This window comes from Canis aureus, chromosome 26 (genome assembly GCF_053574225.1).
Source record: "Canis aureus isolate CA01 chromosome 26, VMU_Caureus_v.1.0, whole genome shotgun sequence".
NCBI lineage: Eukaryota > Metazoa > Chordata > Mammalia > Carnivora > Canidae > Canis > Canis aureus.
Genome location: NC_135636.1, coordinates 45,184,059 through 45,209,849, shown reverse-complemented (window position 1 = coordinate 45,209,849; position 25,791 = coordinate 45,184,059). Strand labels below are relative to the sequence as shown.

The 25,791-nt window shown below is 45.8% G+C and overlaps 1 protein-coding gene and 2 long non-coding RNA genes across 7 annotated transcripts in view; 2 read left to right on the top strand and 1 right to left on the bottom strand.

The window, feature by feature from the left end:
* The window catches only part of BCAS1 (brain enriched myelin associated protein 1), a 97,652-nt gene extending 96,203 nt beyond the window's left edge, over positions 1 to 1,449 (top strand). For all 5 annotated transcript variants that reach the window (XM_077873615.1, XM_077873614.1, XM_077873613.1 and 2 more), the window contains one exon: positions 431 to 1,449. In XM_077873615.1, the coding sequence (XP_077729741.1) occupies positions 431 to 505 (75 nt within the window). In that variant the 3' untranslated portion in view covers positions 506 to 1,449. The remainder of the gene's footprint in view (positions 1 to 430) is intronic.
* Positions 1,450 to 1,960: 511 nt separating this feature from the next.
* LOC144298547 (uncharacterized) lies at positions 1,961 to 4,902 on the top strand. Its single transcript, XR_013365483.1, has 2 exons — positions 1,961 to 3,297; positions 3,642 to 4,902. It is a non-coding gene; the product is annotated as an uncharacterized LOC144298547 (long non-coding RNA).
* LOC144298546 (uncharacterized) lies at positions 3,617 to 9,385 on the bottom strand. The gene is made up of 2 exons (XR_013365482.1): positions 4,274 to 9,385; positions 3,617 to 3,880 (listed from the first exon to the last, which is right to left on the bottom strand). It is a non-coding gene; the product is annotated as an uncharacterized LOC144298546 (long non-coding RNA).
* Positions 9,386 to 25,791: the final 16,406 nt, after the last annotated feature.

Below are 25,791 nucleotides of genomic sequence, written 5' to 3'. Positions count from 1 at the left end.
TTTTAAAAAGATAAAAATAAATAGATAGATAAATAAATAAAATAAAAATAAAAAGATTTTATTTATTTATTCATGAGAGACACAGAGAGAGAGAGAGGGGGACAGAGACCCAGGCAGAGGGAGAAGCAGGCTCCCTACTGGGAGCCCAGGATCACGCCCTGAACTGAAGGCAGATGCTCACCCACTGAGCCACCCAGGCACCCCAAGAAACTGAGTTTAAAGAGTTAAGTAATTTCTCCAAGACTTCACAAAGCTAGAAATTGGTATAACTGGGCATTGCACTCCAACATCTGGTTGGAGACCATTCTTTTATCCCGCAAATTTATTTAGCACAACACCTGGCATGGAGTAAGTGCTACATAAATGGCAGTGGTTGCTCTTGATATTTCAGACTTTCCTTAGGGTACAACTTCTTTATATTTTTCTCCAGGGACCAAAGCGGATGTTGGACGCTCAAGTGCAAACAGACCCTGTATCCATCGGACCAGTTGGCAAATCCAAGTAAACAAATCACTACAGTTCCCACCAAGTTGTCCTGCCAGCAAGATGCCTTCTCCCTGCCCCTTCTCCTCCCCGAACCCACTCTATGTACATAGTTTTCTCCTAATGGCCATCCAATGAAATTCTGCCTACAAATTAAGCCTGAGCTGTTGTATATTGAGGTGTATTATTTACGTCTCTGGTCCAATCTTTTCCGGTAAATAACTGTAAAGATGGGTCTAAGCAGGTTAACGAGTCAGGTCAGAAGACTGGATGGGGTGGCAGGGGCAACAGGGGGTGGAGGGGCAGAGGAATGCATTCAGGGTAAGTCATGGAAAATGACAGTGGCAAGTAAGCAGCAGAGGAAAAATGCCTGCTGGACGGAATTCAGCTTTGTAGTAAAAACGTGCTCATCCTCTCAGCTCTAAGAGGAGGGACAAAAATCCGTCTAAGTTCACCTTTCGAGGAGGGACAACATGGGCTCAGTGGGTTGGGGGGGGAGGTTGCCAATATCCTGGGATGGAAAGTGTGGGGAGTGGAAAGGGAATGAATAGGAATTGCTTTTCGAATAGGGTCCTTGGGAGTTATCGATGAGAGGGAAAAGATTGACCGCAGAGGGTTTGAAATGATTTGGGGAAAACAATTGCTTTTTGAAGCTCAGCGACAAGGGCAAGAATTACAACTTAAAAAAAAAAAAAAAAAAAAGCAGAATAAATGAAGTTGCAAGTTTACTTTGCAACACAAGGGGGCACTGAGGTCTCCGTTTTAATCCCACATCCTGTAGCCCTAACAAAGATTTGGTCTCTGCAATCTTACATTATTAATGCTTCTCAGATGGCTGAGGGGCTTGCTTCATCTGTTCTGTCTGACACTTATCTCAAGTCTGTCTGTAATTTCCTAATGTTCTCAGGATGTTTTCTGATCAAACCCGCCCCGTAACCCCCGTTAATAAAAATTTTCAGAAGATTATTCAAATACTCGAGGTTTTTTTTTTAATACGTGTACAGAGGAGTAAACAAGACCGTGAATCTATTAAAATGTAATTCAAAGTAGCATATGATTGATATCATGTATACTGTATCTTTCTTTTTCTAATTTAATAAAAAAAAATACATTTATATCTAAAGCATCTTTTAATTTCCAACTGTTAAAGCAGGTGTCTGGTTCTCTCCGAGGCACTTGTTTCCTCCACAGTATAAAATCAGTCTTCTCCCTCCCCCTTGTCTTCCCTCCTGGATGCTCCTAGATCTCCTTGTATGTGGGCACATGCGCATACAAATGTGTGCACACGTATATTTGCATATATACATGTGCACTTATATAAAACTACTGCTTTTGCCCAGGAGGCCTAGAGCAGAGCCTGAGACAGGGATTCAGAAGCATGTGATACACCAGGGGAGGACTGGGGGTGGCGGGGAGAGGAAGTGAGCAACAGGGCGGGGAGGGAGCTGGGCAAGGACTGGTCTCAGCTGGAGTTGTTTCATCCTGACCCCCCTAGTGGGCGCTGGAGTGTGAATTACACTTTACAGCACGTTCTACCTGGGGTTGGGGGCGGCGGCTGGGAGGTGAACCTTTGAATCCTTGTTGATGAGTCCTGCCCCCCCCCCCCCCAGGTGGTGGCCTGGGCCAGGTGCTCCCAGTGAGCTGGGAGCAGCTAGAGGATGTGTGCCTGGGCAGTGTCCACGTTAGATACACACGTGATATTCAGATAGGTGTCTGTGCCCACGTAGGAACACAGCCTACATCGTATCAAAGTACTTTACACACAGACATGGAGAATTGCACGAGCACACTCATACTTACATATTACATACAAGAATAAACGCTTGCACGCGCAGATCCGCACCTACACCATCGCACAATGATCCGAAGTGAACACTGAATATACTCCCCTGACAAATCTGCGCGTGAGGTAAATGAAACCATGGCTTTGGCACAAAAAAAAAAAAAAAAAAAAAGGCATTTAGAAAATGTCTTTAGGAAAAATATGGTATCCCTGAAAAACCAGATTTGGGGGGCCCCGTTGCAGCTGAGGCCTGCCCGCTCCCAGCTCGGATCTTGGATGGCCGCAGGCTAGGTTTCAAATAAAGATCAGAGGTCCCTTCCTTGCAGCTAGCTTAGCTTCATCAGACCTGTGCCTCAAACCTGGAGATCAGGGTCTGTAACTCACCCTGTTGACAATGACCTCATGACACTCCCTGTCTGCATGCTTTACTTGGCACAAATGAGGAAAAAGTCCTTTGGGGAAGCCCTCGCTGCCAGGGTGTCTTTCCTCCACCAACACCATCCTAGAACATGGGCTGATTCAAGGAAACCAGGCAGCTGCTTATTCCTTTGTCCCCGAACACCAGGGGGGGTCACCCTGTGTGACCTTTGGTGAGCTCGGGGGCCCTACACGTCCATTGAGAAAGGTGACAGTTTCATTTGCAAGTTTCACCTCACTGGGCACGGGGGCTTTTGGCCCTGATGAGAAATGCCCCCAAGCAGCCCTGAGTCACAAGGGACGGAAGGGGCCCACCCCTCCCCCACCTCCCGGAAAAGAAATTTTCAAAAAAAATTTTAAGTGACGTTCTTTGCTGAGAACCTCTCTGCACAGCCAACACTTTCTGTTAACAGTTTCATATCGCCCTGGCCAAAAAAAAAAAAGAGAGAGAGAGAGAGAGAGAGAGCTTTGCATGAAATTGCTTGGGTTTGTTGTTGTTGTTAAAGGCAAGAAAACTTAAGCCAGAGCAGACTCAGAAAAGAACTTGCTGGGGGATTTGAAATCTAGTTGTCTCCCCCAGAAACCCGATAAAGCCCCATCTCTGAGTTTTGAGGGTTTGTGTTTTGTTTGTTTTATTTTGTTGTGTTATTTTTAGCTGGGAGCTCATTCCTGATGCATTTGCAGCCAATACTAATTTCCATGCCTGCACGCCCAAAAAAAAAAAAAAAAAGGAGCAAAAACTCCCCAAGTGAGCTCAGGAAGACTCTTGAGTCTCAAAAGCCTACAGGGACTGCAGTTCCTCAAAATATGGAGCCCAGAAACACTGCTTGGCCTGCCGAGCTGTGCACAGCCAAACTCCAAACGAAAGGGAATCCTGGCCTGGGGCGGGGGGGGGGGGGGGGGGGGGGTGTCGTTCAAAATTTGCAAACTCACTTATTTATTTACTTTTTATTTTTAGGTGCATGGGGAAGTGTGTCTTCGGTGGCAGGAAGAAGTGGCCCTTCCAAGAATTGAGCTTTTGAGCTGAAACGGCCGCCAGTGGGGGAAAAACAAAAGCAAAAAGACTCTGCTTTCCAGTTCCAGCTGACGGTGACTTTTTGACTGATATCCATAAAAGAATTCATTCAAAAGCGCGCTTGTTCTCAGCGGCCCGTGAGGTCCCTGGTGAATTCATCATCTAGGGAAGGGGAGGCATACCTAAAGAAATGCCAAAAAGGGAGGGAAAAAGGGAAAGAAAATGAAGTTATTGGGGTTTGATTGCATCCCCCTGCTCTTTAAGCAAATTATCCGGGATTTCAACACACACACACACACACACACACACACACACACACACACGCACTGGGGCTGGGCTGCCCTGGGCTGCTTGCAAGCAGTCCAGATAGCAATGGGGCCCCATTAAATCAGACTCCAAGAGACTGGAATCTGTGTCCTGCTGGCTCCTTCTCGCACCCAGACCCGACAAATGTCATTTCTTGTGTCAAACAGTCCCCACGTGGATCTTAGAACATAAAAAAGAAAAGCAGCTAGCTTTTCCTACCTTAGAGAAAATTTTGCAGAGGAAAAATGACTTCAATTAATATAACTCACCCAAGTTGCAGACACAGGGCAAGCGCTCTGCAGAGTCGCAGGGAAGCTCAGCACTGGTTTTAACCATCCTCCCAATGTCCCTGTTTAAGCCTTCTTAAAAGGCGGTTCGCACGGTGGGTAGAAATTGGGCTCCTCTGCAGTCTGGATCTTCCTCACTTGATCAGTGAACACACAGTGGGCACTGGCCCACTGGAAATTATGGGCTCCATTAGGGAGAAAAGAAATTACTTACCGAGCAGCAAATTCTGTAAATTTGTAATTCAGATCTTAGCGCTGGCCTGAAAGCCGGTTGGGATCCAGCCCTTTGCATAAATTGGTGTTCTGGAGGGCTTAACCCTGCGGCTCTGCTTCTGTCCCCCAGAAAGTGACTCACTTTATCTTCTGCATCCCCTGGCCCTTTAACTTGTCATAGCAGACAGAGCAACCCGGGCAATTCCAGAAAAGTAAGGATAACAATAATAATGCCTCACATTCTGGCGCTTGGCAGTTTATAGAGTGCTTTCTGAATACATTGTCTAATTTCAAGCTGTATACGTCTAACTGAACTTAATTGCCACCTTTGTTATACTTTATTATGAGGCACTGGCATGCACCTGTATGCCTTCTCTCTCTCTCTCTCTCTCTCTCTCTCTCTCCAAAAGAGCACTTCTTGACAAAATGGCCCCCAGCTGCACTTCTGGCAATGGTTGCCATCCGAGGAGCTCACTGCTTCCGTGATTGACTCTCACAGAAGGATGTTTTTGTTGAAATCTGGCCACATGGGGGAGTTCGAGGACTTAGGGTGCTACCGTCTCCAGCCAAGCCCTTTTCCCTGATTCCCTAACCAGGAGGCTCAGCCAAAAAAAGGTCTTAAGAATGTGTTTGTTGACCAGCTTCTAGAAAGCAGTCAAGTTTAGTGAAGAGAACTAGAACAAGAGAGCCAACCTGGGCAAATCAACTGCTCTCCATGATTCCCAGTCCAACAGACAAAGATAAAGTGGGTTGGTTGGGTTTTCCATTCTTATCAGTTAGAAGAAGCTTAAAGCAGCACAGTGTGACTGTGAAGCGTGTAGGCTGGTTTCACTGCAAAGCATTTGAGTTCCCCTCGCCAGCATTTTATGCTCCATAACACAGCCTTACCTCTCACGTCTCTGCACCCACCTGGCGGGCAAGTGACTTAACCTCTCAGTTTTGTCCCTCAACAATGGGACAGTACTGGTGCCTACACTGGGCAGCTGGTGGCTGGCACATCATGAGCACTTAGTAAAGGAGAGCTATTACATCATAGGGAACTTTCAGCACCAATAGCAAAAAACTCCTACTCAAATTGGCTAGTGATAATCATAATAATAATAATAAGAATACGTATCATATCATTTAACGGATGTTATATCACAGCCTGGCTCTGATTCTCTGGACTCTGCTCTGCCATGTTTCATGGGCTGACTTCACCCTAAGACCAGTGCCAATTGATGGCTACAGTTCCAGACAAGGGGATTATAGGATTACCATAATCAGTTTTGATTTATCATTTTGGCAAAATCGGTTATTTAGAGGCAATCACGATGATGCAATCAACAGGAAGGCAATTACTGACATCGGTATCCTTAAAGTTAGCCGTTCCTCAGACCAACCGTGCCCCTAGAATTGGGACTGATGGGACACATACATTTATGATGCCCTGCCCTCCAAAACAGGGCCATTATACTATGAACTCATCAACATCGGAGACCTTCGTGTCTGTGTCCTTCACCGCTCTGTCGCCAAGGTCTAGCACAACGCCTGGACACAGTAGATTCTCAACAAATATTGGCTGAATGGATGGATGTATTAACAGATAGATACACCATGTCCACATCCGCTGGAGAGGGAAGTGCCTTATGCTCTAGTATGAGTTTATTTTAGCACCAAGTATTCAATCACTTTCATCAGACATCCACCCTCCCCAGCTGCCCAGCCTACTGGTTCTCAGTGTGTGGTCCCACAACAATCAGCAATGGCACCACCTGAGAACCAATTAGACATGCAAATTCTGCAGCTCCATTCCAGACCCACTGGATCAAAAACTCATGGTGGAGCCCAGCAATGTGTGTTTTAGCAAGCCCTCCAGGTAGTTCTGAGGCAGAGAGAAACGTGAAAACCACTGGTCTAGGCAGAGCTACCACTCCACTGATCATCAATTTAAAAGGATCAGCTCTGAAGATGCATAGCTAACGTTGGACTTACTACATGCCAGGCATTGTGTGCCACAGAAATTACCTCTCTTACTGCCCATTTTACAGATGAGGAGATTAAGGTTCAGAGAGGAGAAGCAATGTTTTTCAAGGACACTCATGTCAGAGCCAAGGATGAAACCCACCCTAAGCTCTTAACAGCATGTTCTCATGCCTATGGGAAAGACGGGCAGGCAAAAGGACAATGATAATACAACGTATGATAAGTAAATGTAGGATGTTGTGGAACTCAGAGGAAGACACTGCTACAAGACTACAGGGGGCGGGGGTTGGCCATTTGAAGTGGTGACAGTTGAGCTAACTCACAAAGAGTGATTAAGAGTTGGCCAAAGGGGTTCCCAGCAGAATAGGAAGTGCAAAAGCCCAGGATCTATAGAGAGAATGGCAAGTAGTTCAGCATGGCTGGAGTGAGGCCATGGGGAGGACAGATAAGATGGTGGAGGCTGGAGAGGAGGCCCAGGCAAGATCATCAAGGACGTGAAGTAAGGAGCCCATAATAAGAAGTTCAAACTTCTGAGAAATAGGGGGGAAAAAAGATCTGAACTGAAGGGTGGCAGAGTCAGTTCTTTGGTTGCAAGTAGGAACTAACATAAACTCAATTCAGCTAATACTCTTTGAGTGAGCTGAACTATCTAGTAGGTATTACAAAGCATAATCATTTCCTTCTTAAGCCTCTTTTAAAAGTATAAGAAATACTCATTTAGATAAAACCTCTAAATGGCATTGATCCCTATGAGAACTTTTAAATGCTCATTTCCAAGTGTCATAAGTGTGGGTTTGGAATTTGGCCCATGGAACGCCTGGGTGGCTCAGCGGTTGAGCACCCACCTTCAACCCAGGGTGTGATCCTGGGGTCCCGGGATCGAGTCCTGCATCGGGCTCCCTGCATCGGGCTCCCTGCATCGGGCCTGCTTCTCCCCCTGCCTGTGTCCCTGCCTCTCTCTTTCTCTGTGTGTCTCTCATGAATAAATAAATAAAATCTTAAAAAAAAAAAAAAAAAAAAAGGAATTTGGCCCCTGATCCACCCAGATGACCCGCACCTATGACCCAAGGCAGGGAAATTATGAGCACGTTATTTCACATAATAAAGCCTTAATTTGTTCCTCTGTAGAACGGGAATAGTAATAGTACTTAACCCAGCAAGTTGCTGAGAAGAGTAAAAGAGACAACACATTTATAGCTTGTAAATATAGTGTCTGGCGAGTAGTGAGTGCCCAGTGAGCATTATTGATGAGGACACAGACAACATTTGCCTAAAGTAGATCATCTTCACTTTCATGGCCACCCAATCTTTAGGATTAAAGTGAGTGCCAGGCTCTCTCCATTCTGGTAACCAGTTGGCTCGCTGGCTCATCCAAGAAAAAAAGAAAAGAAAGAGGAGAGAAGAAAAGAGAAATGTTGTTTTCCCCTGATGTCCAGCTCATTTTAAAGTAAAGTAGAATTTCTGGGGAGTGGACTAAAGTCTGCCTTTGGTTTTCCTTGATTGTATCTTCTTATAATTATTAGCCCGTTTGCCATGGTAACAGATGCTATGGATGCTCCACCTCATTTCTCTTCAGCCCACTTCAGAGTTTACTTGTAGTACAGATAGTTCCCCACCTCAAAGATCCCCCCAAGACTGGCTTTTCTTCTTGGTGGTTTTCTTCTTGGTGAGACATTCAGCTCACACGCAGAGCATTCTGGAAATGCCTAAAATCTTACCCCCTTAGGGACAACTTTCAACCAATGAGGGATGGGAGATGGCCGATAAATATCTCAGCTTCCCCACCTCTCAGAGGGACAATGTTGAGGTGTCTTCTAAATGCTCCCACAAGGTCCCCAGCAAAACTGAATCCCTAGCTGCCCACAGCAATAACCTACTCATGAACACACGCTCCCTCGTTTGTGCTTCCCGGGATCACTTCCCAAATAAACTACCTGCATCCAAGTTCTTGTCTCAGGGTCTGAGTCTAAGGCACAAACAACTGTATCTCACAGTATCTTGGTCCTTGTGCCAAGTAGTTTAGCAGAAGGGAATTAATAGGTGCTGGAAGAGGTGAAAAAGCAAACCCATGATGAGAAGACCACCCAGAGATTAGATACAGAAGGAAACTGCAATACCACTGGGGCCAGACAGACAAAAGGAAGAGGTCATGTTCTCAGAGCTGGGGAAGCTGGACACCCTGTGGGAAGCAGAGGAGCACATGGGAACGGGGGAGGCTGCCTGAGGGTAGCTGGGACCAGAGAGTGCTTTCGGGAAGCACTGCCTTTCCGCTGACAGGAGGACATAGGAAAAATAGCTTGATGGCAATGCCTCCCGCACTGTCTGAACCTAACCAGAAGCCAGTTGGCAATGGAACCTAGGAAATGAGATTTGAAGGGAAATATGGAAAAAGGAACTTAGAACCAGTGGGCAAATGCCCAGTACAACGTAAAGCCCTGCTTTGAGAGGGAAACTAAAATCAGAAGGTAACATTGTTTAGAGCTCCACACCCTCCCTGGATCCAAATCAATGAACATGTACATTAAGGGCCCACTTAATTTCTTAAACTTCACTTTGATATTCATAAAATGGAGATGGCAATGGAATCTACCACGTGGAGTTGCTTGGTGGATTTAATGACATATTCCGTGCAAAGTAGTTAGCACTGTGCCAGGCACCTGAGTGCCTAAGAAATGCTTGTGCTGATTGGAACATTTTGAGATTCAACTGCTTTTTGAGTACCTGGCAACCCATTAAGATTCGTGCTCAAACTTGCTTCTTCCCCTCTTTACCACTCAAAGCTTCAACTTCAATGTCGAGAATCTGCCTCTAGTCTCTAGTTCATTGCCTTTAAAAAAAAAAAATAGAAAAAAAAAAGATCTTTCCACTTTCACTGAAGTTTTGCCAGAGCTGAAGGAGGAACGGCTCTCTCCTCCCCTCTTGGCTCCAACCCTCTCCCCACAACCCCCACCCCCTCCCTATCTTTGCTGGCCAGTTGTTCACAAGGAGCTTAGCAGTTTTGAGGATACAAAAACAGGAAATTATGCACCAGTCCTGACTAAGGCTAAAAACTCATGTGCAAACCCTTCATCATACAGATTTCTTCAGCTCTCAAAAACCGGGGCCTTGAAAAATCAGGTCCGTGGCCAACATCTTTGGATTTGCTTAATCATTTCCTTTGCAAATTTATAACCTCTTTAGCCATGAAGAAGAAATGGTGAGAAAGAGGGAGGTGGGAGTTGAAATACTTTAAGTCAACCACAAGACAGGACAGGAAATTCTGGAATGGAGGTGGGGAGGGGGGGTGACAATTTTTCTTTAATTCGCCAGTGCCACAGCCCACTAAGACAGCAAGTTTGGGGAAGTGACCTTTCTAGGAGATTCTTTTACTGTTGACTCTGACCTGGAGTGAAATGTCATAGCCCTCTTCATTCAGGGCTGAATAGAGAACATTAGAGCAGAGAAAACTCGGAGCTGCATCCCCCAATGACCCTTTATTTGACTCAGGCAGCAAACATTTACTGAGTGCCTACTCTGCCCCTGTGCTGTATAGAGAAGACTAAGATGGGCTTCCAAACAGGCAAGAGACATCCTCGTTTGCTCAATGCCAGTTAAAAGTTAACGTACCTATTGGAGGTACCTATTGGAGGTCTCTGCCTACCAGAGAATATGAAGTAGGTGACACCCAAAGCCCATTCTGTTGTTAAAATCTCTGAATGACAACATAATATGTGGCTTCTCTGTGCTTCCATCTTGCTTTTGGAAGTTTCCCCAGCAAATCAGAGCTGTGTACTTTATCAATCCTTAAGGAAGGTCATTGTCTTTAGCAGAGATTTTTATCTGAAATGGGAACCAACCCATTAATGTTAATCCAGCAAATAGAATGGGATGGGATGAAATGAAACGCCATGAAGTGGAGTGGAATGGAAATGGAATGGAATGGAATGGAATGGAATGGAATGGCATAGCATAGCATAGCATAGCGTAGCGTAGCGTAGCGTAGCATAGCATAGAATAGAATAGAATAGAATATTCCATGATGTATTATAGGTAATAGGAATAACATTGATTAGTGAAAGATTAGTTTTGAGTATGAATATGTACATATAGATTCATGATATATTTTTTACTATGATTTATAATCAGAAAAGTTTAGAAGTGTCTGGTCTTTAGTGTAGTTTAGTGGTTAAATGTGTGGGCTCTGGAGTCTCCTGGCATGGGTTCAAATCTTAGTGGGTATACTAGCTGTCTGAGATTAGACATGTCAGTTAAACTCTCTGAATCTCAGTTACTTTAGGGAAGTACAACATAATAGGGAGGAATGTAAGATGGAATATTGGATATGATAGTCTCACAGGTTCTAGGGCCATTTGTTTTCAGAAAGTGCCATTCTCTCTGCTCTTTCTTTCCTTTGCTCCCAGGCTGCTGCTAATCTTCTGGGGTCCACTCCTCTTAAGTAAAGTTACTCCTTCTGTCATCACCTCTCTCTCTTTCTGATCACCTCTCATCTCCTGAACCTCTAGCTGCTCTCTCCAACACTATCTGGGGGAAAACAAAGTCATTTAACATGCAAAGCTTTTCTCTGGAAAAATGTCCAGATAACTAGTTGCAGACCCTCTCACCTCCTAGAACAACTACAAAAGCTAGACAAAAAAACTGGCATGAAGACATCCTAAAACAGAGACACAGTGCTCCACTTCAATGGAAAACAATAAGGGGGACGGCTTTTGACTTTTCAGCAGAACTGATGGAAGCCAAAAGATAAAAATCCTTTAAAAAAATTAAGAGCTGAAAGAAAATAACTGCCAACCTATAATTCTACACCCAGTAAAAATATCTAACAAAATTTAAGATGAAATAAATATATTTTCAGACAAACAAAAAGTGAGTGAATACATTACCAGCAGATTTTAACTAAAAGAAAGACAAAGCAAAGCCCTTTAAGAAAAAAGAAAATAATCCCAGAAGGAAGACTAGAATTTTAGGAAGAAATGAAGAGCAGCAGAAGAATAAATGTGTTGGCAAATCTAAATGAATATTGACTATATTAAAAGATAATAATCATATCTTGTGGGGTTTAAAATATATGTAGAATTTAAATTGACAGCAGCAGTAATGTAAAGGCAAGTAAGAAGAAAAGGGAATCAAGTGTGTCCTAAGTTCCTTGCATTGCCAGAGAAGTAGTAAAAGCACAGATTTTATTAGACTATAATAAGACAAGGATCATCCTTGTAATCTGCAAGATAACAACAAAAGAAAATATGGAAATAACAAGCTGATAGAGAGGAGAATGATCTAAAAAAGATGTCATTAATGTAAAAGTCCATAATAAAGGAAAAAAATGGACAACTGATGGAACTCATTAAAACAGTATTATGTTATATAATGTGTTAATAATTACATTAAATGTAAATCTACTAAATGAAAAGACATTATCATACTAAATGAAAAAAAGCAAAAACCCAACTATTTTCTGCTTGCAAGAGATAAGTCTATATGAGCATACAGATAGGATGAAAATAAAGGATAGGTAAAGACAGTGCATACATACACTAATCAAAAGAAAGTTGATTAGTTACTCTACTATCAGATCAACTTGATTTTAAGGTAAGAAGCAATAGGATAGATAAAGAGAGTGAGTTTTATAATAACAAAAAGGGCCAGTCCCACTGAAAGAAAGAACAATCCTAAGTCTAGAAACATTTACTAATGTAGCTTTGATATGTATAAGGCAGAAACCACCAGATCTAACAGGAGAAATAGAGAAATCCACAATCATAGTGGTGGGCTTTAACATTCCTATATCACTAACTAATGAACAAACCAACATCAATAAATCAGAAGGATTAGAAAAAATTGGCCAGGGACGCCTGGGTGGCTCAGCAGTTGAGCGTCTGCCTTTGGCTCAGGGCATGATCCTGGGGTCCTGGGATTGAGTCCCACATCGGGCTCCCCGCAGGGAACCTGCTTCTCCCTCTGCCTGTATCTCTGCCTCTCTCTGTGTCTCTCGTGAATAAATAAAATCTTTTAAAAAAAGAAAGAAAAATTGGCCAATACCATTTTACACACTTCACCTAACTGACATCTACAGAACAAAGCAACTGATAACTACAGAATATGTATTCTTTCTCAAGTGCACTTGGAGCATTTACCCAAACTGACATGTGTGGGCCTGTAGAGCAGGTCTCAGATTAGAAGGTGGGTGGCAGGGGCAGGGTTTGCTGCTTGATTGGCTGTGAAGATGACAAAGAGACAAGTCAAGGTTGATGATGAAAGACCCAGTGCTCTAAAGTCCAGAGTGACTGATTCATATTGCACAGTTAGCATTTTGGAAAGATAAGGGTGTGTGTATGTGTGTGTGTGTGTGTGTGTGTGTGTGTGTTTAACAGTCATAAGATACTCAGGAGTATTTACATGTGTGAGTCAACGAGGGAGTGAACCTGTGTCCAACTGAACATGAAGTGATTATTCAAACTTGGTTTCTGGAATAGTCCCAGGGTGAAGTTATTTCCTGTTTTTATCACCATCTTCTCAGTTCAAGTGTTTGCTTCTCTTAGGAACTGGGTTGGCATCATCTGTTTCAGTTTGGAATAGTAGGCATTCAGAAAAAACTCCATAAAAATCCCATAGAGTTGACAGACCCTTCTGAGAAATGAAGAGGACAACCCAAATCCCGGCCGCTCTTATCAAAGAAGGATTGGTTTATTCATCTGCTGATTGAGTATCACCTGTGAGTCTGGGTCTGAGAAAGTGATAAACAAGAAAAGCAGAGAACACTCCAGGACAGGTGAGAAGGTACCCACTCCAAAAGCCAAGTATCAAGGATATACATCAGGAAATCCCACACATAATTGCATTAGGTACCTTTGTGTGATATGTTTGAAGTAGTAGTTAAGAACGTTCCGGAACTCAGTTCTCCTTTGCACTAGCTCCAAGACGTTGCGCTGGATACGAAACGTTGTCTTTTATTTTCTTCCCTGTAAAGTGGGAGTGATGTTATTGATGCCACCATCATTACAGAGGTAAATCAGGTAATACTCAGAGGCTGCTCAGAGCAGTGCTTGGGATTCAATTCACAGAATTAGCATTTGCAACATTCATCATTCTGGTGTTTCAAATATTTCTTTCCTTTTTTTAAAAATTAGGAAACCATAACATTTTTTTGAATGTTAGGAGAGAATAAAGGTAAAAGACTCCATCATAATCCCATCTCCCAGACTCAGTCTTATGTTTACATAGTACCTTCAGATATTTTTTTATATTAATTATGTCATTGTTTTGAAAGTGCCTAGCATATAGCAGGTGATCAGTATATGCATACTGATGGCCTGACTGTCCAAGTCAATGCCAACTACTTTGTTTTATGCTTTGCATACCTAATTTAGTACATAAGATTATGATTATAATTATATCACATATATTCTTTTATGTTTTTCATAAGCTGCAAAATTGTAATCTTTATGGCTCCTGGAAATCTCATTGGATCAATGGGCAAGCCCCAGATAAGCCATTTCTCTTTTGCTGTACTGTTGTACGGAGAATTGCTACAGACCACATTTCTGCAGACACCACCATAGTGCACAGCTCTCTATGTAGCATTTTGCCTTTTCTTATAAAATTTCTTAAGAGAATCATAGAGTCATGAGTCGAATGTTCCAAGCTAAACCATTACGTTAGCTGAGAAAGGAGCCGCCAAAGATTAAACCAAAATGGGATTCCTTCCAAAAGGTTAGGTTGTAATAAAATGAATTCCATGAGATGATGAAATCTTGTGGTGATCCTATTACCATTTTGAAGCATTGCTTTCCACTCTTTCAAAACAACAACAACAACAACAAAAACCCCCACAACTCCCCCAGCACAGATCAATAGAAGATACGAAGATTTCAGTGTATTCGTTGAACAACAATAACAAACTCACCCTTCGTGGATATAAGCAAGGAAAAATCTCCTCAGACCTCTGGTTAATTCAAAGGTTGGCTTTAAAAAGTTGCAGAGAAAGATTTTCAGCTATGCACATGTGTCTTGAAGCAGCAATCCCAACATCTGATGGTATGTTGGGTGATGAATGTCTCCCCCTTCGTGCTGGGGAAGCACAGGAGGGCAGGTGAATCATAACACTTGATTTGAGTGAGAGACACTTACCTCATCAGACAGAGACACCCACTGTGCTCAATTCTCCGAGTAATGAGGGGTGACTGCAAGCCTGGTGGTCCTCCTGGGGGTCTCTGGAGCCAGGCAGCCATGGGCGTGAACAGCAGCTTCGCTACCTTGTGCCGGTAGGTAAGTTGATAACTGACCGAGGCAGGGAGCAGGCCCAGCTCTCCCCGGCACCAGACCCTCTGGTTCTTCTCTTATTTTGGTTGATCCCAAAGTTCACTGGAAATGGGAAGAGTGACTATGGAGAGCCGTGAAGAAGGCCATCGCCACTGCTTCTTGATAGAAGCATGGTTGCTGAAGAGGAGGTGAGAAGTGGCTGTTTTCAGGACTTACTTGAATAAAACATGACAGGATAATATCATCTCTGTGATGCCTAGTCACGCACCTGAGAGGGGACAGAGGCACACTTGCCCGAAGGCAATAGAGCTCAACACATGTGCTCATTGGCTCCACGTGGAGACCAGCCTCGAATGCGGAGGCTTTATTTTCACAGAAAAACCTGAGGTGAAAAAGAGTATCTTTCTCCCCAGACTGTCCTTTTTTATTTCCATCTCCTGAATGATGGCCGTAAGGTAGCACGAGAAGAAGAGAAAATCAGATGACCCTGAGAGTAAAACCAGGACTCAGTGATGGCCACATGGCCTCTCCGGGTTCCAGCTCGTCTTCAAAGGAACCCAGTGAGCTGGGGATGCTCCATCCCCCTCCCACACAGGAGACAACCCAAGTAGAAGGAAGTTGCAGGATTTGCTGGAAGCCACAGAGCCGTCCGGTAGGAGCCGGGATTCCACAGGGCTGTGTCTGATTGCAGAGTGTGCAGGCTTCCTGGTGAGGCCGCGCAGCTTCCCGCCATGTTGGGGGGCAGGCGGGGGTTCAGCCTGAGGGAGAGGAGCGGCCTTCCTCTCTCCCCCCATCACAGAGCTGGTTCAGGGTCAGCCCTGGGCTGCCAGCCCAGTGAGCTCAGGGTTAAGAACACACCACAGGCCTCTGGTTGGGAGTGGGAGGAGTTGACATTTGTTGCCCAGCGTTGGGGAAGTTGATCGTTTTAGGTCCTCTCACACTGCGGGGAAGCCTGACATCTGACATTTGGGTAAAATGGGAAAAAAGTCTCCAAAAGGCTGCTTAGGGCCTGCTTGCCTGATTCCTTGCCAAACAGGAATCCTTCCTTGGCTGTCTTCCTTTATAAATGATTTTCAAACTATAGGGTTTTTTTTTTTTTTTTAAGATTTTATTTATTTATTCATGAGAAACACAGAGCAAGAGACAGAGAGACAGAGAGACAGAGACACAGGCAGAGGGAGAAACAGGCTCCAGGCAGGGAGTCGGACATGGGACTCAATCCCAGGATCCCAGGACCATACCCTGAGCCGAAGGCAGATGCTCAACCACTGAGCCACCCAGGTGTCCCTTGAGGCCATTTTTTTTCTTTCTTTTTTTTTTTTTTTAAATCAAACATTGTGTGACCAGGATTTCCTTATGTTTTAAAATGTAAAAACATGACAAAAACAAAAAACATGGAAAACATGATTTTTAATGACTACCCAGTAGTCTACCCCACTGATTACTATGACATTTAATCAAATGGACATTCTTTTGTGTCCTACTTCAAGCCACTTTGTCCTCATATGAATATTTCGCCTTTCTACAGCTCCTCTGCCAGCAACGAAACAAGTTTAGTTTTCCATCAAAATCCTTCTAGACTTTTCTATATCAGAAGATTCAGGATGCAAATCATAGTTGTGATCTTGGCTCAGAAGCGAACACCGTGCTGTACTACAGCAGTCACGCCTTGGAAGGATGAAGCCAGAATGTCTTTTTATCGAGCTGCTTTGGTCACCCCCGTTAAAAGCGACCCCACAAAGAACCTTCCCTTGCTCCTGTCCCCGATCTGAGCCCTTCTGTAGCCTTCTGTTCCTCTTTCCCTTAGCCTCGGTTTCTGTGCCTTGACCTCCTGTTTACTCCTCACGATATTGTAACCTTTTCCACCTCTACTGTGCTGCTGAGACAGTCCTTGAAAAATGCCATGTGTGTTGTCCTATGCTGTCAATTAATTTTTAACTGTGTGAGTGATGCAGACACGTGTTTTCCTGGTTAAAATAATTAACAACTTAAAGACAAAGGTGGATTCCCTTCAAGCATTTATCCCCAATCTTGGAAGCTTTCTCCTTCGACAAAGATACCTGGTAGTGTCAGTGTGGCCAGAGGCTTCAGATCCTACTTCCACGCACAGACGCAGACACAGACACGGAGGGAGATACACACTATGTGGTGTTTGTTCTGTTTGGAAGTCTTTCAGGGCATCTTCTCTGTTTAACTGTTCCTCGGGTCACCAAGGCCCAGGTATATCATGAACCATGACTTATTGACCTGGAAATGAACTGATGGACGTTGAGGTTGTTTCCAGTTCTTCACTATGACAAACAATGATGCAACCAGGAGGATGCTACCCTATCTGTGCACCTGTGCAGGAGTTTCATGTCTCTGGGGCAGTCACAGGGAATGAGCCCCCCCAGGCACTCCTGTGCTCTAGAGTCCTAGGCCCCTTCTGTTTCTTATCCCACCTCTCCTTCCCTGTGCATCCTCGTCCTCCGGTCTATGTTTTCTAAATCCCCTTTGTGATATTCCCTATGCTGCCCTGAAATGTTCTTGTGGCCTGGAATGCTTCATTTCTTGCTTGGCCTGAGTGACCTCGTATGTTCCTGCAGCTTGCACAACTCGCTCCCTCAGGGGCACAGACTCAAACATATAGAGGAGCCAGGGGGTAAAAAAAAAAAAAAAAAAAAAAATACAGGGGAGTCCAGGCCCAGCCCTCACCCAGTGCCAGCTGTTGTTGCTTTATTGGAATCTACATCAAATATTCTCAGATATTTTTTCAACAGGAATCCGAAATCTAGATTTGTATGTAAATGCTCACATTTCTTTTTAAGAGCTAGAAATTAATGTAAAATAAATTTTAAGGGTACCTGGGTGGCTCAGTGGGTTAAGTGTCTGCCTTGGGCTCAAGTCATGATCTCAGGGTCCTGGAATCGAGTCCCACAGTGGGCTCCTATCTCAGTGGGGAGTCTGCTTCTCCCTCTCCTTCTGCCCCTCCCCCAGCTTGTGCACTTGCTCTCTCTCTCTCTTTCTCAAATAAATAAATAAAATCTTTTTAAGAAAAAAGAAATTTCAAGCCTGTGCAGCCCACACAACATATCTGCAGGGCACATTCTGCCACCAGAATGCCAGATTGCAGCTTCTGCCTCAAACAAAATCACTCCATTCCTCAAATCCCCCCTTTCCTACCCGGGGCCTGTCCCATAGCCACTCCGTCACTAAATGTGCTGATGCTGCCTGAGAAATTGTTCCAGAATTTTATCTACCTCTCTGTCCTCACTGCCATTGCCCAAATTCCAACACTTGCCAAGTCATATCCTGACTGTGACTAGAGCATCCTATCTAGTTCTCCTGCTTTCAGCTAATACCTCCCTGCCCCTGCCTTTGCACTACCCTCCCCTGCATTCTAGAACATTCTCCCCATGGCCAATGGAGAGAGAAGGAAAAGGAGAGGGAAGTATCCATGCCTCTTCTCTGCTCAGGCAATCCTACTGGGGCCGTATCGCCCATAAAGCCATGTTGCCCACTGCGGCCACATTTGGTCCACACTTGCCCCATGACCAAGAGTATCAAATCTGATTGCATATAAATATTCAGATATTGAGCTTTTCCTTAAAGATCTGGCCAGCAGCACTGGGTCTGCCAACAGAACCGATTGTCTGGAGCCCAGTAGTGACTGTCACTGTGGGGACAGCTTTGGTCCTTCCCTGTTTCCCGCAGCCAGCCTCGTGCAGCCATGCTACTGTCTGGCCCTGGAGGATTTTGCAACCCCTGAGTCATAGGCTAAAATTCAACTGTTAACGGGCTCACCAGACCCAGCACGTCTGGCCCCTCTGCCCACCCCCAGCCTCACTGCCCAGCCCCTCCCTTCACCCCCTTTCTTTTTCCCGCCACTAAGAATGGCTGACTCACAAATTGTTTCAGACCTGAACCTAACCACCACTCAATGGCATGACTGCTTTAGTTACTTAAATCAAGACAGACACACTCTGTTCAGAGAGGGCTTCCCTTTAGCTCAATAAATCTCTCTTCAAATCACTAATGAAGTTGAACTTGCCCTAGACAGTGTGTTTCAGGTTTAAGAAACTCCTACTGAAGCTCTTTATAGTTCTCAGGAGTATCCTCACTCAGCCTTGGATTCTAATAGAAGGAGACTGAGCTGCTGATGGACAAAGTCACACCTAATTCATTTACCTCCCAGGAGAACAGTGCTGAAGATCATGCAGTCAGAAAGCTATTCGCCCTCACAGAGAACATGCACAGACACACATACACACACACACCTGAACTCTCTTCCTTTCCTGATATACATATTTAATAATACGCATGCTCATTATTTTGCTACCTGGTAATTAGTTATAAGCAAGAATCTTTCAGAAAGAGCATTGAGTTAGGATTACTTTTGCAAAACTAGATAAAAATTTTTTTTAATTTATTCATTTTGTTTTAAGATTCTTGGAAGTGGTCAAAGTCTACTGGATGTCTACCCCACATGCACTCTCCCTTCTTTGTTACTATTGACTTTAATGGGGGTGGTGGGAGAAGGGCTTTAAGTACATCAGCTCCAATAACTACATTTCCCAGCGTCTTTTGCACCTCGACTTGGCGGTTTAACATGGCTCTGACCCATGAGATGCCATAAGCCATCAGGTGGCCTTCCCCAAAAGCTCCTAAAGGTGGTTGGGGAGGTGAAGGGTGGAAGGCAAAGACTCAGGGGATCCCTTTTCTGGTACCTGAAAAGCCATATGACTATGAGAAGAAGACCCAAATAATTTGGCCTTAAAATCCATAGCACGCCAACACCAGCAGCCACCTACAGGATGGGAAAAAATAAATCCTATTTAAGCTTCTGGTATTAGGTTTGCTCTTCTAGGCAGATATACTATATTCTATTGAAACCTATTTTGAACAAGGTGGGGGCAATTTCTCCCACTGGCTAGCCCACCAAAAATCACGGGAGGGGTCCGGTTCGGAGATAACTGTAAATAACACTACTTTATTCCTAGCACCTCGAAACTTTTCCTGTGCTTTTACCATTTTCTATCTTGTGGCCCAAATGCAGTACAATGTGAAATCTATCAACTGTGCATATAATAAACAGTGATTGTGGATTTGCAGACCATCTGAAAGATTTAAACCCAAACGTAGATTTCCATTTTGGCTGAAAGCAAGATGTTCCTTTCGGTAGTGGGAGGCCCTCAATTTCCCACTTCACTCTGGGTGACTCAACTTGAACGCACTCCCATCGACATTCTGGATTTTTCTGTAATCTCCTTTCCTTAATAAATTCAAGATAGCTCTGCAAGTCGCAAACAGCTTATAATAGTGTTACTGTTTCCGGGCAAAATCAGGGACGCAGCCCCGGCCAGTAGCTGTGTCTGTGGATATCTGAATAATTGCTTCAATTCCCCACTTGTTTCTGAGTGAGTGTAGGCCTGACCTCCGGGCATGGCTGAGCATTACTCAGTCAAACCGAGAGTCTCAACACTAAATGTGACAGTGTGTGCTATATCTGTTTTCTCTCTGGCAGATTATTCAAATACCATCGAGCTGAAGTCAAGTTGTCCCAGAGCCCGCTGAAGCTTAGCCCCAACGGTCCGAGGAGGAGCCCTTCCTTGAAGAGCTTCCTTTGCTGTACTGTAATCTGTTTCTCAGTGAATATGTGATGATTGGATGTTTTCAGCCTGATTCTTTTCTCCTGCCTCATGTCCCCTGGAGATCCCGCTGCCTCCTTATAAAAGCCATGTGTATCTTATCTTTTCCAGTGCAGTTGCTAAAACCAGAAAGCAGGCTGGAAAACATTTCCCCAAACTGTACTGTTTTTCATCATTTCTTTCTGACACCTCCAGATAACTTGTTAGCATATTGTCTCTCTCTATTCAGCATAGGCCCGCTGGGTGTTTGGGGACCGAATGACATCACTCAGGCATTTATAATTAGAAACCAAAATGCCTCTTTCCAAATCCATAGCACCAGGAGACAACTGGAGAAATTTCTTAAGTTGCCGGTGAAACCTCAAATGAAAGAGGTCTTTTGGGACCATGCAGACCTGGCTTTCAGGACGCTCCCGGGAAAGCACTGGAAGCAAGTGGCAAATAATCTTTCCAACTGCTGATCCCAATGCCACATGCCAAGGTGACACTCAAGAGCTGGGGTTGGCTTTGGAAATGTGACAGGAGAATTGTCACTGGGCTCCTGGCTCTCCCTAGAGGAGCTGTGTTTTTTAAAGTTCCTGGAAATCTCCAAGCAGTGGTCTGAATTTTCACCACCATGGAGACAGAGCTCAGTGGCTTTTGATTACAGAGCTTTTTATTTGTTGAACAAATTCTTATTGACTCGACATGAATGCACTCCATGGACATTCTGGATTTTTCCGTAATATTTTTTCCTTAATAAATTTAAGATAACTCCACAAATCACGAATGACCTGATGACTGAGTTCTAATTTATTCAAGAAATTCTTATTGAGAACCCCTCTCAGCAAGTCCTGCGCCTTGAGGGCCTTCTCTGCTGTCATCCAGGTCTCTGCCTCTGAATAATATGACCAGGGCTCTACTATCCCATACCCTAACCACTAGACACATGCAACTATTTAAACTTAAATTTAGATTAGGAAAAGTTGAGGAAAGGCAGCCCAGGTGGCTCAGTGGTTTAGCACCGCCTTCAACTCAGCGCGTGATTCTGGAGACCTGGGATTGAGTCCCAAGTTGGGCTCCCTGCATGGAGTCTGCTTCTCCCTCTGCCTGTGTCTCTGCCTCTCACTGTTTCTCTCATGAATAAATAAATAAAATATTTTTTTAAAAAAAGGAAAAGTTGAGGAAGCTGCAAATTCATCTCTTCGGTTGCACTGGCCCCAACTCAATAGCCCCATGTGGCTAGTGGCTACCGTATGGCGGACAGCACAGATCTAGAGCATTTTTGTCATTGTGCAAAGTTCCTTTTGGACCATGCTGGGCTGATCATCTGACTTGCCTTCAACACTCCTGGATCACACCTATTGACCCCACAGGAGCATTGGCAGCACCTCCTTTCACGCCCAAAGTGTCCCGGTTGGGCAAAGACCCCTGAACAAGGACAGCGCACCTGGCCACGGAGCTCGCCAGGACTTCCCGGGGACCCAGACCGCTGGGTCTTGATGCAAACCTTGGCCCATTCAGCAATCCCCCTGCTTTTTCAGCAAGATTCCCTGGCACCTGGCAAACCCACCAGTAGTGGGAACAGGGGGTAAAACCCGCAGGAGAAGAAGCACTGGGCAGTTCTGGGCTAGTGAGCGGCTCGCTTGCAGGCAGGTCCAGGGCGGTTCCGGCGGGCGCGGCCTGAAGGGGCCCGGAGGGGTCAGGGGGTGGGGGCAGGTGCCCTGGAGGATGCCCGTCCCGGCAGGAGGGGCCCCTGGGGCTTCCCGGGAGCCCCGCCCCCCGCGCCCCGCCCCCCCCCCCCGCCTCGCCCGGCAGAGGGCGCCCGAGCCCAACGCTCCGGGCGGGGAGCTTTGCACGCTCCCGGGCACCTCTTTTTTGCTTCCAGTGATACGTGTGTGTGTGTGTGTGTGTGTGTGTGTGTGTGCAGCAATCGGAGGTGCAGCTGATACAGGTCACCTTAGGGCTACGTCGTCAAAGCTGGGAGGTGGACCCCGCACCCCGGGACAGTCGGCGGCGGCCCGCGTCCACACGGGCAGGCACCATTTTGCAGAAGTCTCCAGAAGTGGAGGGGGGGGTGTCTACACCGTGTGGGATCCGATCCGATCCGTGCCGCCCGGAGGGTCGGGCCTGCCCTGCCGGAGGGGCCGCCCCGGGAAGCGCCGCGATCGTGGCCTTGCTCCGTGCGCGGCTCTGGACACCGGCTTGCAGCTCAGACACCTGCCCCGCAGCCGCAGGGTGGTGGCCGCCAAGGGGTGTCTGCGGGGACCAGAGGTGACCTCGCACCCCGGGCTCAGCTGCCCGCGCCTCCCACCAGGCAACACCCCATGCCTAACCCCCTTCTCTCTCTGTCTCTCGCCCCTTCCTCCCCATCCTCCTCCCCCTCCCCTCTTATTTCCCCCCTCCTCCCCCTCCTCCTCTTCCTCCTCCTCCCCTCCTCCTCCCCCTCCCCTCCCCTCCTATTTCCCCTCCTCCCCCTCTTCCTCCTCCTCTTCCTCCTCCCTCTCCCCTCCTCCTCCTCCCCCTCCCCTCCTCCTCCTGCCACAGTCCCTGCCCCTACGGAAGGGGGCTGAAGTCCCAGCTGATTGGATTCCCCGCTCTTGGCTCCTCAACGCCGCTAATTCATTACTGAGCATAGTTTTTTATTTGTTTTTATGTATCCAAGGGGCGAGGTGCTGAGGCACTGTTAGCAGCTTGGGTTATTTCCTTTGCCTGTTGGGGTGCACTGAACACTGTTTACGAGATCCAAAAGCCCATTTCTAAATGGGTGTTCATGGCTCTTCTTAAGATGTTCAAGAAACCTTATGAATGGGGTGTCTAATGGCAAACACCTAGTATCACTCCACTCTATGTTTTGGGAAAGAGACCAGCATGTGCTGCCGTCTGGGCTCTGGTGGCGGTGACGGATGGCGGATTTGTCTCGGGCACCTTCATTGTCCTTTTCTGTGTAATAACCACACTTTCTTTAATGGATAAATAAGACAAGGCGTGTCGTGTAGAAGGCTTAGCGAAGGCACACGGCACAGGTTCAGTGAACACCAGCTGTACTATTTTATCCTCTCTTTGCCACAAGCTCCCTCGAGGAGGCCTGGAGCTCAGCCTCTCCTTATCAGTGCTTGCTGGAGGGAGCTTTGTATTTCCTGAGCCAGGGAATCCTGTGGAAGAGGGTTGGCCTCACCTCACCTGTGACTTCCTCTCTGTGATTTTTGTAAGTCGTTGTTTTGTAACTCGGTGTCTCTCTGAATGGAACACGCCCTTTTCCTTACCACCTCTTGTGAATCTGTTGATGAAATACACTCAGTGTGCCTTTATGGAGCCCTTGTGATGAGCCAAGGACTGGGGAGAAACACTTGGCAACCTCCACCCCACCCCACACACATCCCAGGGTGCCTAGGCAGCAGCGTGTGCCTAAGTACCAGCCATACCCATCCCACCCCACACACTCCTCAGAGTGTCCTGATGGATGACAAATAAGGTCACTCTACAGAAAACATAGCAGACTTGAATAAGTTCAAAGCCAGGGGTAAGAGGTAAAGATACATAAATAGATGATAGATGAACAGATGATAGATAAATACATGGATGGATGAGCAGACGGTTAGACAGATGGATGGCTGGGTGGATGGATGGGTAGATGGGTAGATCGATGAGTGGATGGATGGATGGATGGATGGATGGATGGGTAGATGGGTGGATGGATGAGTGGATGGATGGATGGATGGATACAGTTAGAAAAACAGAAGATGAAGAGAATCTTCCCTTCTTCATCTGGAAAACAAGGGTCACCAAGTAATCCCTTCCTCCGGGGCTGTGGAGCTGACTATGTGGCAGGTGTGTTAGCCCTGCTGCGTGGACAAGTCAGCATAAGGTTTCTCCACAGGTGACTACTAGTCTCACGGTTGAGGTGAGGCACTAGCAAAGAAGGGCTTTACCTCCCCAAGAAGGAAGAAAACATCTCCAAAGAAAATAACTTAATCGTAGCATATAATGTTGTGTGTCATTTCAAAAGCTATAGTTTCATTTTATGGTTTAATACTTTTTTTTTCTTGTGAACATCATTGCGGCTAGAGAGGGGACCCCACCGGGACATTAGGGCCTCTCAGATGGTCTTGCAGGTTGTTACCATCAGGTAGGTATTAGAATACGTGTCACCTAATGTGCTAAGCTTCACACAGCAGGCCAGGTGGTGAGGGCTGGGATGGAGGGTATACACCATGGGACAGGGACAAAGATGATGGAGCATGGACTTCTGCCTAAATTGGGGGACAGGGGGTGGAGGAGACAGAGCACAGGAAGTGGCCCTGCCAGGAAGGGCCCAAACATCCTGCCCATGTCCTGCTCACACACGACCCAAACAGAGCAGATGTGGCAGTGGCCAAAGGAGGCAGTTGTTATTTGAGAAACATCCATATCTCCTGCTCCAACAGCTTCCCAAATGTCTTCTCAAATTTGACACAGGCTTCTAAAAATGGCATCAATGACCCCCCACCGCAGAGGGCTATGGCAGGCTAGGCAGTTGAGTCCTGAGGCAACACGGCAGGGCCGGCCCCCCTGTCCCACTCGTGCCCCACTGAGGAGGAAGCTGGAGCCTGGGGACACAGTGATTATGACATCTCATAGTCCCAGGCCAGAGCTCCAGAGTTTGAGCTCTCCCTCTGTAAGGCTTTCCTGCCTTTGATAACTTTCAATCACAGGTCAACTTACCAGGTCTTTATAGCTGAGATTTGTCTTACCTGCTTCTTTTTTTTGTTTTTTTAAGATTATTTATTTGTTTATTCATGAGAGACAGAGAGAGAGAGACAGAGAGAGAGAGAGAGGCAGAGACACAGGCAGAGGGAGAAGCAGCGTCCATGCAGGGAGCCCGATGTGAGACTCGATCCCGGGTCTCCAGGATCAGGCCCTGGGCTGAAGGTAGCACTAAACCGCTGAGCCACCTGGGCTCCCCATGTCTTACCTGCTTTTTATTTTTTTTATTTTTTTTATTTTTTTTGTTGCTTACCTGCTTTTTAAACCTTAAACAAATAGGAATTAGTTGGCTCATAGAACTTAAAGAGCTAGGATCGATAGCATCAGGCATGGCTTGATCCAGACTGTGGGTTCCAAGCCACATATCCACCGAGGTGGTCTCTTTTCCTGCTTTCTTCTCTGTTGGCTTCACTTTGGGTAGGTTCTCTTTCTGTAGCAGTCCTTGGTGACTTCACTTTTACATTCTCTCACTTTCAAGCCCCAGCAGAACTAAAACACTTCTTTGCCAGTGATTCCAGTAAAAGTCTCAGCTCAAGTCTCATCAGACCAACTTAGACCTTTTGTGAATCCATCAGTTTGCCAAGTTAGAAACCAGTGGCCATTTCCGAAGTCAAGCTTTGGGGTCAGCCCCCAAAACCACATGAGCTGTAAGTGGGGATGGTAGTTTAGCCAAAGGAAAGCCAGGGAGCTTGTCACCTATAGAAGAGAAAGTGG